General features: G+C 35.4%; 1 protein-coding gene across 1 annotated transcript; it reads right to left on the bottom strand.

Annotated features, from left to right (window-relative positions):
- Positions 1–2,471: 2,471 nt before the first annotated feature.
- LOC131078456 (zeatin O-xylosyltransferase) lies at positions 2,472–3,878 on the bottom strand. The gene has a single exon (XM_058016166.1). The coding sequence runs from the start codon at positions 3,876–3,878 to the stop codon at positions 2,472–2,474; it is 1,407 nt and encodes a 468-aa protein (XP_057872149.1).
- Positions 3,879–16,258: the final 12,380 nt, after the last annotated feature.

The following is a 16,258-nucleotide window of genomic DNA, read 5'->3' as shown; positions in this document are numbered from 1 at the left end:
ATTAAAATAAAATCATTGATTTCAATTAAATGGTGCAACTTGCATTTGTAGGAAAACACAAGTGGGTTGGGGATTTATAAATAAATATTGATTTATTTATATGGAAGAATTGATTTAATCAAATTTAAATTTAATTAAATGTGAGAAATGGGATTTAATCAAATAAATATGATTTATTCAATAAATAGAAGAATTTTGGCTAGGTGAATTAAATCAAATAAATCAAATAATTTATTTAATTAATAATAGAAAGGTGAAAAGGGGATAATTAGTCAAATATTGAATTTAATTAATAGTTGTAAAACTCATTTAATTAAGTGGGCAGAAATAGGTGTCTACACCAACCTGTGTCGAGGCCCTTCAAACTTCCTTGTTACTGTTTAAGGGGATAATTAGTCAAATATTGAATTTAATTAATATTTTTAAAACTCATTTAATTAAGTGGGCAGAAATAGGTGTCTACACCAACCTGTGTCGAGGCCCTTCAAACTTCCTTGTTACTGTTTGTGCTCCATATGAAGAAGGGGAGAGGAGGTGGAGTGAATTCACTCACCTGCAACCACATACAACCTAGACATACAAACCCTTTCCCTTCACATGCCATGGATATAAGACTCCCAAATCAGGCCCACTCCACTCCTCTCTGAGGCAGTTGTCGACCAACTATTGCACAACTTCTTTCATTTCTATTTTTTTTTACACCAAGCAACGAACATTGATGCCATGTCGATGTTGCATCTATATTTGATTTGGGCCTTCAAATACTCATCACCCAAGATGATTTTGACGTGGGTCAATAAGTCTCTGTCATCAAATTTAAAGATATTGGAAAGTCTTTCATTTGAAATATGCCCCTAGAAATCCACCATGGGCTTTAACGCCATCAATGAGAAGTTGGCCTTCATTCTGTAAAGGTGGTGAAAAAATCACTTCACAGACTATCACAATTGCATTGAGAAATAATTGCAAAAACATACATGTGATCATCATAAAAAATCTAGTCGATCAACTCGTACACTCCACCACCCAAGGAAATAAATGTGAGTTACATGGAATAAAATGCGCCAACTCAGCCATAGTCGAAAAAATCCAACAAATCGATATGACATTAAGAGGCCTAACATATCAGGGAAAGAATAGCCAAAAAACATCCACCCATCTTTCCCATCGTTCTGACATTAGGGGAGAGCACCGCAACCCATGCTAGTTGTTGCATCCTCTAGTAAGTCTCATGCTACGAGAGATCAAATCTGGATTTGCATGCTAGCAAATCCCAATTGGCCCTACTTTAAATGTGGCATACAAATTCGTTCAATAGTCCAATGTGAATTAAAAGATGGGAATATTCCTTAAAAATAGTTCAAATTCAAAACCAACACCACGAAACGTTGAGCACCCACACTAAAGTTAATATTTTTCAAAAAGTTCACCATTTGAATGAAAAAGACACACACATGTCTTTCCTTCCTGAAGATCAAAAGCTTGGTTGGCACATGCATCAGCTTCTTTGTTACCATCTCTCTAGATATGAGTAACCTTGAGTCTTTTGAAGGTGGAAAGGAGATTCTTGATGCTTTGAATATATCACGATCAATTTTTCAATATTCCGATTTTCCTTTAAGGATTTGAATGAATGATGATCTGGGAATCCCCTTCTAAGTGAAGATTTTCAACTCCCAATTTACCTGCCAATTAGATTATAAGGAGGACAGTCTTGGCTTCCGCCTCATTATTAGAACCCACTCCTAAATTCTGATTGCATTTAGCAATAATGATGCCCTTGTTATCTCTTGCTATACATCTTGCACCCAAGGAACTAGGATTGCCACGAGTTGTTCCATCAAAATCGATCTTTATCCACTCTTGATCTGGTGATGCCCATGACACTTTATTTTCCACTGATTGAAGAGGTTTAACCCTTGAAAGACCATTAACAAACGAAATTTTATAAAACTTATTAAAAAAATTAAATAATAATTTTATTATATAATACTAATAAAAGATATAAAATACTTTTAAATTATTGAATAAAAAAATATTTACAGACTATAAAATGATTGTTCGAATAGCTACTTAAATACTTTATAAATTATTGTATTAAAAATAATGAAGTCTAGGTACTGATAATGGACAAAATTAGTAAAAGAACCTGCCCAAATGTCTTGTCTTTATGAAGCAGTTTAAGGAAGCATACAATCTATACATCTATACATTAATTTAGATGTTTACAAAAAAAATTAAACAAACGGACTTTAATACGACTCGATTTTCATTTTCAAATATTTTGCAAAAGGCCGCAAACACGTGTGACTTCCGTGGCGACTAATAATTCTAAATAACAAATATCTTATCATAACTTTTCCCGTGACCATTACTTAATAGGTCGCATTAATGGGAATTAGTGAGAGTAGATATTCTACAAAGGCAGGGCCTGCAATTACGGTCCCCCTGAGCACCCAGAACCCATTCACCTAATCAGGAAATGATTGAGAGAAGTGCTGAAGAAGCGAATCCATATCATTCCACGAAGACCCTTCACCGCCTACAGCCTTTCGAGCCTCGCCTCTTAATTCCTGCGCCCTTTTTCGCACTTGCATTCCCTCCTCACTTCCCATCAATCGTTTCACTGCTTTCTCAATCTCCTCCGCACTAACCACCTCATTTTCCTCTGCACTTCCCCATTCTTTCACTTCCACGCCCGCTTTCAACTCCCGAGTGATTAGAGCCGAATTGGCAAACTGATCCGTATGCAGAGGCCATGCCAGCATGCCCACTCCGGCGCTGATGCTCTCCAATGTCGAATTCCACCCGCAGTGCGTTAAAAACCCACCCGTCGACTTGTGAAATAGGATCTCAAGCTGCGGCACCCAATTCCTCGCAATAAAACCCCGTCCCTCCAATCGCCTCTCGTACCCTTGTTGCAGAAACTTGCAAGCCGAACCGAACTGCACTTCTGTCGAAAAATGGGCTCCATCAGAAATCCTGAGCACCCACAAGAAAGGCTGCCCGCTGCGTTCCAATCCGTCGGCCAATTCTCGGATCTGTGTGGCTGAAAGAGAAGATAAACTGCCGAATGAAACGTAGAGAACGGAGCCTTCAGCCTGTGTATCTAACCATCTCAAGCACTCTGTGTCTGCTTTCAATGGCAACCGCCATTCGTCATTGAAGAAGGCCTGCGGAAGAAGAGGACCCACAGTCCACACAGGCTTCCCATCGTATACTAATTCCTCTTTTCCCTGGTGAGTGAATTCTGATTCCAGTGCGCTGAATGTGTTCATGATACATCCCTTAGCAGGCGCTGACAGAGCTCTTTGGCGCCTCAAATAGTTTATCAACCTTTCAGGAAAGCAACGCTTCAATGATATGTTAATATGGGGCCATGCCTTGTCACATACCCGCTTTATCCACAGGTTGAAATAAGAACCAGTGGGTCTGAAGACATAGGCAGGGACTGAGTATTTGGTAGCCACAGTCTGAATCCATCCCATACACGAGTCGTAGACGATAACCACTTTACTATTGTTCTCGGAACAGATAGTGCTCAGCAGCTGATCAACATGAGACGCTAGCTGATCCTCCACGGCTTCAAACAGAGGAATCAAATGGAACGGAAACAAATGAGTACTCTGAGCATCGATCTCTCCGTCCGTGAGATGAGGCATGGGCAATTCCTCGAAACGAATATCGAACTTGTGAAGATCCCATCCCTCAACACGGCGACGGGCTTGGTGAATATGGGTGGAAGTGGTCACAAACGATACGCTTGCTCCTCGTCCGGCGATAACTCTGGAAAACTGAAGCATCTCATTGAGGTGTCCCTGTGCAGGAAGTGGCACCACCACCACTTGCATTCTCTCACCACTTCCATCTGCACCCATTTCTCCCAAAACAATCTCAATTCAGGGCTTTACAATGAAATGAACTTGAATACGCAGTTCAGATCAATACAGACAATTGATAAATGATATTGTATAGCTTCAGCCTCTTATAGATCGAGAGATTTATTTTCTCACAAGACTCAAACTCTGTGCCGTTACGTCCTCGCGCTTCCCATCATTCAGAATCATTAAACGAATACTAGTGTGAAATGGGCTAGTTGCAAATAAAAGTCAAGTGTGAAATGGCGATATAAAATCAAGATAGGTGTGAAATGGCGTGGATAGACTTTTCGGCGTGACAGAGATGGGAAGAGCGCCGTTCATACTTCATTTGAAGATAGTGCAGCTGGTTTGTACTTTGCCGCTTACTATTCAACTTGCTAGCTCGTTTTTTGTGAATGTGAATGGAATTTTGGGAATCTGTCTTTAGGTTTACTTTAAGACAGGCTAGTCTTTATTTAGTCGGTGTGATGTAATTTTGATGTCCCTTCACCAAAAAGTTTTTTTATTTTTGTGGAGCAATGTAAAGGAAATTATATACAAGAAGGCAGTCAACATGCTATTAAAAAGACAAAAGAAATAATTCATACCAAACATCTAGAATCAAATCAGAATTAAAATTTAAATAGGATTGCAATAGGGAGAATTTTAGTCTATACTCTATCAATATAGTAGAAATTAAATTCTAATTTTAGAATATGTTGTATTCTAAACTTTAGCATATGCTGTATCTGTTTGGAATACAAGATATCTTCTTTATGATGCAGTAGAGTTTGAAAATTAATCTTACTCAAATGACTTTTAATTTTCATATGTTCATTTGGGACCCTCTAAAGTTTGAAGTGTAGGCCTTTCCAAGCTAGAATATGAACATTAGTTTTAGCTTTACATTATCAAACTTAAGCACTCAATTTTTTCATGTCTTTTCTTAGAATCTAGGCATATACTAGAACATCTTTCCAAAGCACATTTAGGGTTAATCATCTACCAAAAAAAACTTAGAATAAGATAAACACATACATAATGTGCACTCCCACAAATCCTCTTATGATTGTAATTCTATTATGAGCTACATTGAGCAATCTCCATTACTCAAAAACATAATTAGAGCAAGTTAAATTTGATTGTCAATTGCACAAGAATTTTGTAACTTATGTATAGTTGATTAAACACATTAACCATAAATTATTTATAATTCTATGTTGATAACATGCATTTTTGTAAAGCACCTAGAATTGTATGATGTTAACACATGTTTTCCCTAAAGTGCATATAATTGTATCGGTAATTACATCCCCATTTTCCTTAATTGCTTATAATGTCATTGGGAATTTCACTACCATTTGCACTTAATTTCATACAAGTCCATGTTAAGTACTTGCAAAACTCTCTGTCTTGAATTAGCAAAATAATAGCTGCAATGCATGAAATTCAAAACCAAATTAATTTATGAAAGCAGGAGATTGGACAATCATTTTGAAAAAAAAATGATAATTGATCGGTCCTAGATTAAAGTTGTCTCTATTGAATTGTGTGGTATTCTAATATTGTTGTAACAAATTAAAAATCCCATACCAAGATGATCTAACATTATGTAAGGAAAATAACATCAAATTTAAGTGGAAGCATAAACTTCCAAGTGTGATGTGTTTCTTGTTTTTTATACTGTAAAAACTAAAAATTCATCAGTTTATGACAAATTGCCACTAATTGTCTTTGCTTATATAAAAATGTAAAAAAATTAATTCAATTACATATACACACAACCTTTTATTTTAATTAATATTACAAGTGATGGATCACCAAACACATCATAACACCATTTTATTACATTAGCATCTATACTTGAGATATATTAGACACCCTACATGATTAATTGATATATTTAATCCTTGCCCCAAAGCTATTAAATTAGATCCTATTGTCTCAACATAGAGAAATGATACTTTCATAACAAACTCTCAAGGTGTTTTTTTTTTTTTGGTCAACCTTAGTTATTTTTAAGATTCAAATCTCAAGAGGGCGAGATAAATAGATTTTAGGAAACTACAAATTCACATATTATTTATATTTGTAGAGGTCAAATTCGTGAATAATACTAACTTCATTGGTGTAATGCAATCTAAAGCGTAACATAGGTTAGTTATGTATTTCAAAGTTAAATATGATATTAAAACATATTTTTATCACTAAGGAATAGTTTTTTTTTAAAGTTTAGTGTCATTCAAGCAACAACAAAACATTAATAGGGTTAAAAATTCAATCACAAATTAATATTTGAATAAGATTTATATTATTGATATAGTTAAAATTTTGTCACAAGAATTTAATGCATTAAAATACAATAAAAATTAAACTATAATTGTATTTATGCGTTAATTCCCAATATAAAATAATAGATAAATAACATTTTAAAAATCACTAAAAATATAATTAAAATTAATGCTAAATTTTTTATAATTCTATATGATAACTAAATTTATGCAATAACTTTTTGGAAGCAAACATCTTTATATTAATTTGGATTTAATTTTTTTTTTTTAAATAAATAATCTCTTCATATGAGGTTAAACCCAAGTTTCATTTTCATAGTTTTTGCAAGAAGCACAAACATGTGTAACTCCCATGACCATTAATATTTTGCATAACTCTTCTTATTAACTTTTCCAATGACCACTAATATTTTACAAATGATTGAAAACATGAGATTTTTATAAGTTGAAATAAGTACTTTCCTCTTGGAAGCATTGAAAATAGTCTAGTTGTTAAGTTAACTAAAGAAGATTTTGTTGGTCTAAGCTAAATACGAAGATAGAATCAAAAGAAAGAACACATAAAATTTGAAACATGATGATAAATGGATGAAGAAGTGGGATGTTAATATACATGAATATCCAAATACTAAACAAAATAAAAATATATGAATCCCATATGGACAAAACAAATAGAGTGAAAATTAAGTAATGAGTCCCCTCAAGGTTATTTTTTGTCTTTTGGAGGCCTCAAACATCGAGACCCTTTATCTCCTTATCTCTTCTTCCTTATGGTTGATGTTTGAGACAGGAACATTGAGGCAAGTATCCACCAAGGATCCTTAAAATGGATTGGGTGATGTTTGGGACAGGAACATTGAGGCAAGTATCCACCAAGGATCCTTAAAATGGATTAAACATTCTTTATATCCTTTGACTATTTCAAATCAATAATTTATTGATGATACTCTTTTGATAAGATTTTCATCGATGGTAGAAGCTAGAAGTTGAATCTCTATCTTATCTGGGTATGCATTTGCGTCTGGATAAAAAATTAACTTGTACAATCTAGTGATCTCTACTTCATGAATGTACCCCTTATCCTCCAGACTTGCATTGGAAAAGTTTTGAACTGTTAGATTGCTAGCCTGTCAACTTCTTATTTAGGCCTAACTCTCACTTCTGGGAAGGTGGGGAATTGTATTTGGTTGGGTTTGATTAAAATAATCCAAAGTAAACTGGCATGTTGAAAAGGTGCCTTTCTGAGTAATGCTTGTAAAATTCAACTACTGAGAGTACCACTCTAGAATGTTGCAGTTTACCTTCTATCCTTATTTCATATTCCAGTAGCCTGAGAAAAGAAGCTAGATAAAATCTAAAGGAGATTTTTGTGGTTAGGAATGGAAAAAAAGAATAGAATCTCCTTAGTTGATTTGGGAATGATTTTCTCTAGCAAGGGATCTAGTGGTCTTGGCATCAAAGATTCTCGTTTTCTCAATTAAGATCTTATTGCTAAAATCGAGTGGAGACTATCCATGGAGAAGGAAACTAGTTAAAAGTGATGTAAAGTAAATACTTGAGAGGAATTAGTAAACTCTTTCTCTCTAGGGATGAGCTTTTTAGGGTTTCACATATTTGAAACAATTTGATTAATTCCAAACTCTTGTTCCAGAAAGGCTTACTTTGGCATGTTGGGGATGGGAGGAGTATTAGGTTTTGGAAGGATCTTGGGGTTTGATGACTCCTCTAGAGTTTCATCAATCTATTTGAACGACTATTGAGAATGCTAGTGAATAGAATTGGAACTATTTTATTGGATTATTGCTTCCATGCCACCTTTCCTCCCAAATGGAAAATCTCCATGGTGGATTTTGAACCCCCACTTAATACAACTACCAAGGAACTTCTTAGGATTTTGAATAATTTTAGGTTTCTCAGAACATATGTGAATGATAAGCTACTGTGGGTTGGTTTTAAGGATGGGCAACACTTAGTTAAATCAATTTTTGAGCTTCTTCTTCTTCCTCCCCATAATTCTATCTTTAATTGGTTGAATATCTCAAGATCTAAAATGTTTCCTAAGATCTATTTATTTTGGTGGATAAACTATGAATTTTTTTTTGACTATTGACAATCTCTAGAAGCGGGGTATGCAAATAGTGAGTAGGTGTGTCCTCTATGAGGTGGTAGCAAAAAATACCAACCATATTTTGTTTCATTGTCACTTCTCATGGCAAGCTAGACAAAGTATTAACAACTTGTTCTTGATATCTTGGGTGTGGCATAAAAAACTCAAATTGGTTTCTTCTAGTTGGACTCCTATATCTACTCATCCTCTTATTCACGAAATCTGGTGGAAGAACTTCCTTTATACGAGTTGACACTTATGGAAATAACGTAACAATAGAATTTGCAAAGATCACAAGACTCAATGGAAAGCTCTATCTTACGCCATTATCAACCAAGTCAAGGAGAACATGAAAGGCTTTGGTAAATCCAAAAACTCACACCCCCTAATCTTTAGATTGGATTATAGCGATTAATTGGGATTTGGTTGATGTCTTTTCTAGCTTTAGCTCCCCATATGTTGGGTTTGAGAACAATATTAAATTGTCCCCCTCAACACCAGTTGGTTAAAATTAAATTTTGATGGGTGTTCAAAAGGTAACCCAAGTTGGGGAGGTGGAGGTGGGGTCATTAGAGATCCAAGTGGCAAATATATGGTGGTATACATGGAAAATTTGGGCAGTCAAATGTCTAACATGGTGGTATCTATGGAAAATTTATTTGGCATCTCTATTTTTTATGGATAGGGATTACCAAAATATCGTAATCGAAGGTGACTCTATAAACATCATCATGATGTTGCAAGGAAAGGCAAAACCTAGATGGTGGGCGATGGACCTAATCACTAAATGCCAAAGTGTTATTTACTATTTTCGGCCATGTAAGACTTAATCACACCTTCAAAAAAGGCAATAGGATTGTAGGTAGGCTGGCTAAATTAGGTCCTTTTTTTCTGAGGGGCTTAATAATTGGACGGTGCAACATGAATTGCCTGAAGATATTTGTGTCATGATCCTTCAAGACATTAACAATGAGAACTAATTATTTTAAAATTTCCTTTGTCGTCTTCAATATGACCATGTTGTACTTCAATCATTTATTGATAGGGGTTGGACTTGTTAAATCTAGTGAAAGCTACAATTTATGTACAATACCACCTTTTTTGTGTCTTTCCCAAAGGTGATTTCAACATTCCCTTTTTGGAACTGTTCTTCAATTTTTCGTACAAATCATGGGTGGGGACCTTATTCAGATAGATCTAGACAACTATGACCAATTCAAATAAAATGGAGTTCTTTCGAATAAGGTGGTGGAGGGCAACCTGTCAACTTATGTTGAAGGAATGAAGGATTATAATCCTACTTTGTCTAAGCAATTTGCCCAATCATGGGATGAGGGTGAATTTGTGGTCAAATAAATATCTTAAGGGATGCAGATTTTATTTGCATTCTATATGCTCCCTTGTGAATAGGGTGCCTATCTAGAGTAGCCTAAATGCAAACTTGAGAATACAATTCATTCTCGAGATTATCAAATCATTTTTATAGTAGTAGCCCCCCCCCTCTCAATTTCCTCAAGGGAAATTTATATAGGAGGTAGGGGTGATTTGACTTCCAAGTGGGTGGTGTTAAGTTCATCGCGTCTGTGGAAACCATTGCGAGTGCTATGATTCCTGTGGTGGAAGGCACAAAATTTCCAAAGATGCCAAATGGTAGTTGCAAGGAGGATTTCAAGGGTTTCTTAGAGTTAGGGGAGAATGCGGTTTTCCTGTAAAGTGGTTTCAATGGGAATGACTTACCTGGGGTTTGGAAGGAAACAACACTACTTCTCATTCAAAGTTCATCACCTTGGACAAGAGGTTTAAATGTTTCATTTAAAAAAAAATCCCCATGCTCAACCATTTAAGGTATGGGTTGAAGATGAATTTATCCTATTGACTTTTTTCATCTATTTATTAGTCTATTGATGTGGCCAAATATAAAAAATGTCCTTCCCCTACACCAAGGGCTTATCCTACACTTACATACAATTTTCACCTAAATTTAACCCCCACTAGTGGACCGACTTGTAATCCCTTTGGCTCCACTCTGTATGTTGAGCTTTAAGAAATCCTAAAGAGTTAAGATTCTAGTTCTACTCCTAAACCCAAAGGGACCCCTACCTTAGTTAATCCCAGCATAATGCCTAAATTTAAGAACTCCCCCTTCCAATTATTGAGTGCATTGTAGAAGAGCCAGAGGAAGAGGATAATGCCTTTGAGGACTCTGCTTCCTCATGTTCTACTGGGTCAAAGTGGACCTTGGATAACCCTGTTAACAAATTTGGTACCCCTTCTTTCGGTTTTCCTCCCACTCACTTGCGAATTCGCTAAGGAAGTGGGACTTCCCCACCTATGCAGATAAAGTTAATGGTCTTTGTTACATATATAATAAGGAGGAAGTTATATTTTATTAGATTTTGGGTCAACTTAATGTGGCCAAAAAAAAAATTAATAGATTTGAAGCCCTTGCCAAAGCATATTCTAGAGCTTCTAGCTGGGAAATGAAAGACAAAGATTAGAGGGTTTGGATAGTGACCAATGATTTAGCTGAAAATATTGATAAGTGGGAAGGAATTAAGGAGGAATTGAAGGGGCTATATGAGAAAATTGATCACAAGGAGGACTGGAAGGAGACGATCAAGACTATTAAGGTGCTACAGAACAATCACGTGTCCCTTAAAATAAAAATGAAGTAATGGCGCAAGACAATGCAACATTCAAAAAAAATTCAAAAAATCTATAGGTCATTCAGTAAGAAATTAACAAGAGGCAGGCTCGTAAGAAACAACATTTGGATTCTTCCCCTGCTTTTGGGTTAGAGGTGTTTGTTTCGAGAGTGAAAGTGACTCTGAAGTTCCCCGCTATTTCATTTGGTAAAGGATCTAACAAGAGGCTCCCTTCTCTAATAAGGTGAAGGCTATGAGCTAGGATTGGAAGACTAATAAGCCCCCCACCAATTAAGCCATCGATCTATGCCTTCACTAGGGGTGAGTTTGTTGGTTTTTCTACTTTTCTTGTCTATAGTATAGTCTAGTATTTGGGTTTTGTGGTGTCTGGTTTAGGGTGCCTACTGGGTTCTGTACCTTTTTGGTAGTTGGTACTCGGGTTTTGGGTTCTCACTCCTTGTGAGTCCCATGTTTTTTCTCACTTTTTTGTATAAGTAGTAGTTATGTAATGTTTTGGGCCTCTCCCAATTTAATCTAATCAAAATAAATAGAGTGAAAATATCTTTTAATATCAAAAGATTTAATCCCACACGAAAGCATGATGAAAAAGGCTGCATAAAGGTGAATATTAGATTATCAACATATTTTTTCTTTTCTAACATCTAGGTATCGACCATCTATTAGTTTCACATCTAAAAGATGATGGAAACTACTCCTTAACTATCATTAAGGACTAGTTCTCATCATCTTAGATTTGAAACTGGTAGATAGTCAATATCTACCCGAGGAGAGATAAACACTAATATGCCAATTTTGTAGCAAGGGAGTGGTGGAGACAAAATGACAAATTTTCATGAAGTACCCAATGTACATGGGAATTTGTACCAAATATGAAGACACCTTAAAATTGATAATTTAAGCATCTTGTTCGAGGAGGAAATGTTGGACAAAACTATTAAATTCATTATAGAAGATTTGATCTCAAGAGAGATCTTTCAAACTATAATATTTTGTTGATGGGGAGTAGTGTGTTTCTCCTAGGTCCCACATATTGCTTTAACTTGATGGACATAATTAAAAATATTCCATTCATTCATTCTCTCCTTAATATCTAGTGAGAATTAATAAAGATAGATTTTTTTGTAATATTTGCATGTAGGCTCCATTTAGTAGGCTTGGCAACTTGATATTATCAAAAATGATTGAGATAAGTGATGGAGAATACAATCTAAACCTTTCCAAAAAGACCCTCTATCACCAACCACATCTTGCAAAAGTATAGTTTGAAGGTGGTTGTTGGATTGTTACACATACTATTTTCGATAATGTAATGCCTCCATTTGTCCACACTGACATTGGGATTACTTCCTAGGTCTTTTATGTTACCTTTTTTGCTTCAAATTATTTTTCTAGTCTCCAGTCTCTTAAATTATTTTCTGGTATCCATTTAATCTTTCTTGCATGCTCTCAGAGGTATCTTCTAGTATTTATGCATCTTGTTACGCTATCATCATTATCGTATCTCTATACATTTGAGGGTTTTGTGCTTCTTCTTCACTTTGATAAGCTTTCACTTATCTATGTTGAAGAGGACTTTCTTCTCTCTCCTTTTTGGCATTTACATTATCTCCATTACCATATCAATTATCTTGTTTTTGTGTGTTTTATTTATTATTTAATCTATCATTTATCTTGGCTATCTGTGGAGTTGGGAACACTAAAACGGGGGTTTGACTATGGCAGATATCATAAAAATAGCCTCGACATTTTGATCTAAGCTTTATTGTGTGTAGGTCATTGAAGAAGATTCACGTTTACTAGAGGCTTCAATCATTAGTTATTTGTGAGCTTCTTCTATCCCTTTTTACACTTTTGTTAATTTAGTTAAGCTATTTATTACTTCTTTTTACCATTTTTATCATGTTTAGTAGTTAAAATCTTAACTCTAGTTCATTTATATTTATTGGTATAATCTTTGTACTGTATCTATACTAGATGCCAATGCACCACTCTATCGTCTATGTTCACATGTGCAATCTGGTTAGAGGGATACTGGAGGTCACCAAAAGATCTCTATGGTTTTTTCTTTCAGGTTCTATAATCAAAATATTTTTATCTTTTGGCACTTGACAAATTCCATGCTTTGTGCTTATTCTAGGTGGAGAGGTGGATTAGTGAGTCCTCAAGAGGTTAACACATGCCTTTCAAAGGGGCTCACTTTTCTCCCCTCTACGTTTTGGTGAACCCAACATGAAACTTGTCATTCGTGTGTGTGCGTGATCAATTCATAAATTATAACTTCATGCAAAATTTTCTTATACAAAACATTTCAATACTTGTGTTGAGTTCCTCTATTAAACACTCTTGGATTGGTTGAAGTGTTGTAGAGATTGCCTATGAGCTTTATGACCCAGAATACCTCTAGGATTGTTGTGAGAACTTCAAGGCCAAGTATCCCTCCAAATCATTACAATCCTACTTGACTTGGCTTGATGTTCTCGGGTATCATAGATCCAAATTTTCCTTTTACTTCTTGTCCTATTAAGAGTGTTATTATGAGGGGCTCTTATGCATTTAGCTCACAACCTAACTCTCAAAACAATACTCCAATGAACACTCCTCTAGAGTCTCCTCCTTCTATCAATCATGAGTTTTCTCTTACAATTCTTTTTTACTAGATTCAATCCTTAGAGGAGAACCTAAGGGATTTTGAAAATTTCTTTAACTAAGAGAATGTCCTCCCCTAGAATGGCTATTTGATTATGAGTTTGAAAGATATGCTTATCTTGGATTGTAAGGCCCTAGAACTGTTAAGGGCTCTATTTATGATCTTAAGATCTCATATACCACTTGCTAAAGATAGCACTTAGGATGATCATTCTAATACCACTAGCATACAAATTAGTTTCACTATCCCTGGAGTGTTGGCCCACATAGTGGATGTTGGACCTACGATTAATTCATTATTAGATGGCACTATACCTAGTATCAATATTTCTCAAAACCCCTTGGGATATACCAACATGTTTGCTAGCTTCACTATATTGCTACATCCATTATTCAAGTTTATTATGCTAGTGTTAGTGTGGGTGCTAGTATTGGTGCCGTAATAAAGAATTAGAATTAGTAGACTTGAGAATATTGAAAACCATTACCTCCTAAGGGGCCTAGGCATTGAATTTTGATCGGTATGATGGAGAAGGAGATACTAATGTTCACATTGGTTCTTTCATGACTATTTGCAATGACTATCATAGCATGAATTTTGTCCTATTAAAACTATTCTCTCAGTCTGCTAAGGGGATCACACTAGAATAGTATATTTCTTTGCTTGATCATTCCATCAAAATATTTGATCAAATCATGGGTGTATTTCTCACAAGGTTTCAAGAAAACATTGCTAACAAGGTCACTATTGTTGACCTTGTCCATTTTAAGTAAAATCCAAATGAGAATTTTACTAATTTTATTTATCAAACTATCAATCAATATCTACAAAGATCCTCTTTTCTCTACTAGATAGTGATTTTTAGAGGATGTTCATTGGAAATATGTATATGACATTAAGGGAGGAATTTTATTTTAATTATTATTCAGATTTTACCAATATTTGTTCCACACTCACTAACTATCAGCATACATTGACTCAATTTAGAGAATCCTCTTCAAACTCTCGTGTTGATATTTTTGGGGGTGTATCTCCTTTAGGAGGGTCTAGAAAGAACAAGGCTATTGTGAATGTCATAACTGTGCCTCGGGAAATCGAGAGATCTACATAGGAACCACAATGATATTAGGTCTTTACCAAATTGTCTAATTCTTCTCTAAGTATATTATAAAAATTATTATAAGATAATCTTGTGACCCTTCCTAAAATTAGACTAAGTGTACCCAACAATAGACAATACCCTTGGTGTTATGATGGTTCCAAATTCTCTTAGTATCACCATGTACCTAGACACGACACCGAGCACTATATTTGTCTTAGACATATAGTCCAAGACGATAGAGATAGTGGTTTTATACAAGTTGGTGATCAAAAATTAAAATGTAACAAGTTCATTGGTGAGATCAACAATGAGCTCCAAATCTACACCAATCCTTTCACACTCCATTCATCAAATTTTATCTTTGTATCATCAAATCCTCCATCGAGTGGTGTCGCTTATATTAGCATGGTCCTTATTAATCCAATCTCATCTCCTAGGTAAAGGAAGAAGTTTTACGACATATATTTTATACCTCTAGATGCTCCTTATAGTGAGGAACTTTCTCCTTTATACATACTAATGAAGATAAATGGTCACACTATTAAACAGGTGTGATGGTTGACCCCTCATGATGAGTCAATACCATTATAGATTCTTAAATTAGAACAAGATGCCTTTTGAGGGAAAGGATAGATCTAAAATTGAATGCTTGTAATTGAAGTTGATACCTTGATGAAGCTTGTTTGAATCCTCACACAAGGGTTTTTTGGATGTCATGTAGAATGTCTTCATGGAAGTTTGATCATGGATACCATCTTGATTGCTTGAAATTGACTTGACCTCTCCTTTAAAATGCTTGAAAAATAATTGATTCAAGGCTCTAGTTATCAATGGTTTACATAGAGTGAGATATAACGAGTGTTGTGTCATTGTTCGTACGCATGATAGGATATCTATTTCTCCTTTGGGGAGTACTGCTACACCACCTTGACAATTCTTGTCAGACCCGAGATAGTATTGAGCACCTTTGTTGTCATTCCTGAGTCAAATGAATATTTTATTAAGTTGGGTATCCCCTAGGTGATAGCCATGAATGAAACCACCTTAGTTGTTCATAAGTGTGTGAAGTTCTTCCATGAAGGTACAGTGCACCTTATCTAGGATATTGGATACCAGTCCTTGGTTGCCCGTGGGGGATTTTTGTTTGATTATTTTTGGCCTTCTTTGATTGATCCTATGCTTCCCTATGGAGACTTTTTATATAAAGCATAATATAAGTATAAAATAGGAGAGTTAGCACCTAAGTCAATTCAGGCTGTGGTTTCTTTCCCTCCTATATAATTTTCTACTCCTACCTTATTTGCTCCTATAGTACAGTGGCCTGTATCTTCTACTCCTTTGCTGGGATCTAATGATAGACCTATCCCTTAGGGTAGACCTCCTTGTGCACCTAGGACTATGTAGTCTTTGATGGTATCTTTTGTTCCTACATTTATGCCTAAAACAAAAAATGAAAGATACCCACACCATCACATATGTGACCTGCCCTCTCTTTGAGCTCCCGATCCTTGTTGATGTCCTTCCTCTTGCTTGGTATAGTAGGGGTAGGCATTCACCTTGAGATAATCATTTACCTTTAGCTCCC

The sequence above is a fragment of the Cryptomeria japonica genome, chromosome 8 (genome assembly GCF_030272615.1).
Source record: "Cryptomeria japonica chromosome 8, Sugi_1.0, whole genome shotgun sequence".
Lineage (NCBI taxonomy): Eukaryota > Viridiplantae > Streptophyta > Pinopsida > Cupressales > Cupressaceae > Cryptomeria > Cryptomeria japonica.
Note: the sequence above shows the minus strand (reverse complement) of the source record. Positions and strands in the feature narration are given on the sequence as shown.

Excerpts from the sequence above, each read along its gene's own strand:
- LOC131078456 (XM_058016166.1), bottom strand. The coding sequence starts at position 3,878 with ATGGGTGCAGATGGAAGTGGTGAGAGAATGCAAGTGGTGGTGGTGCCA.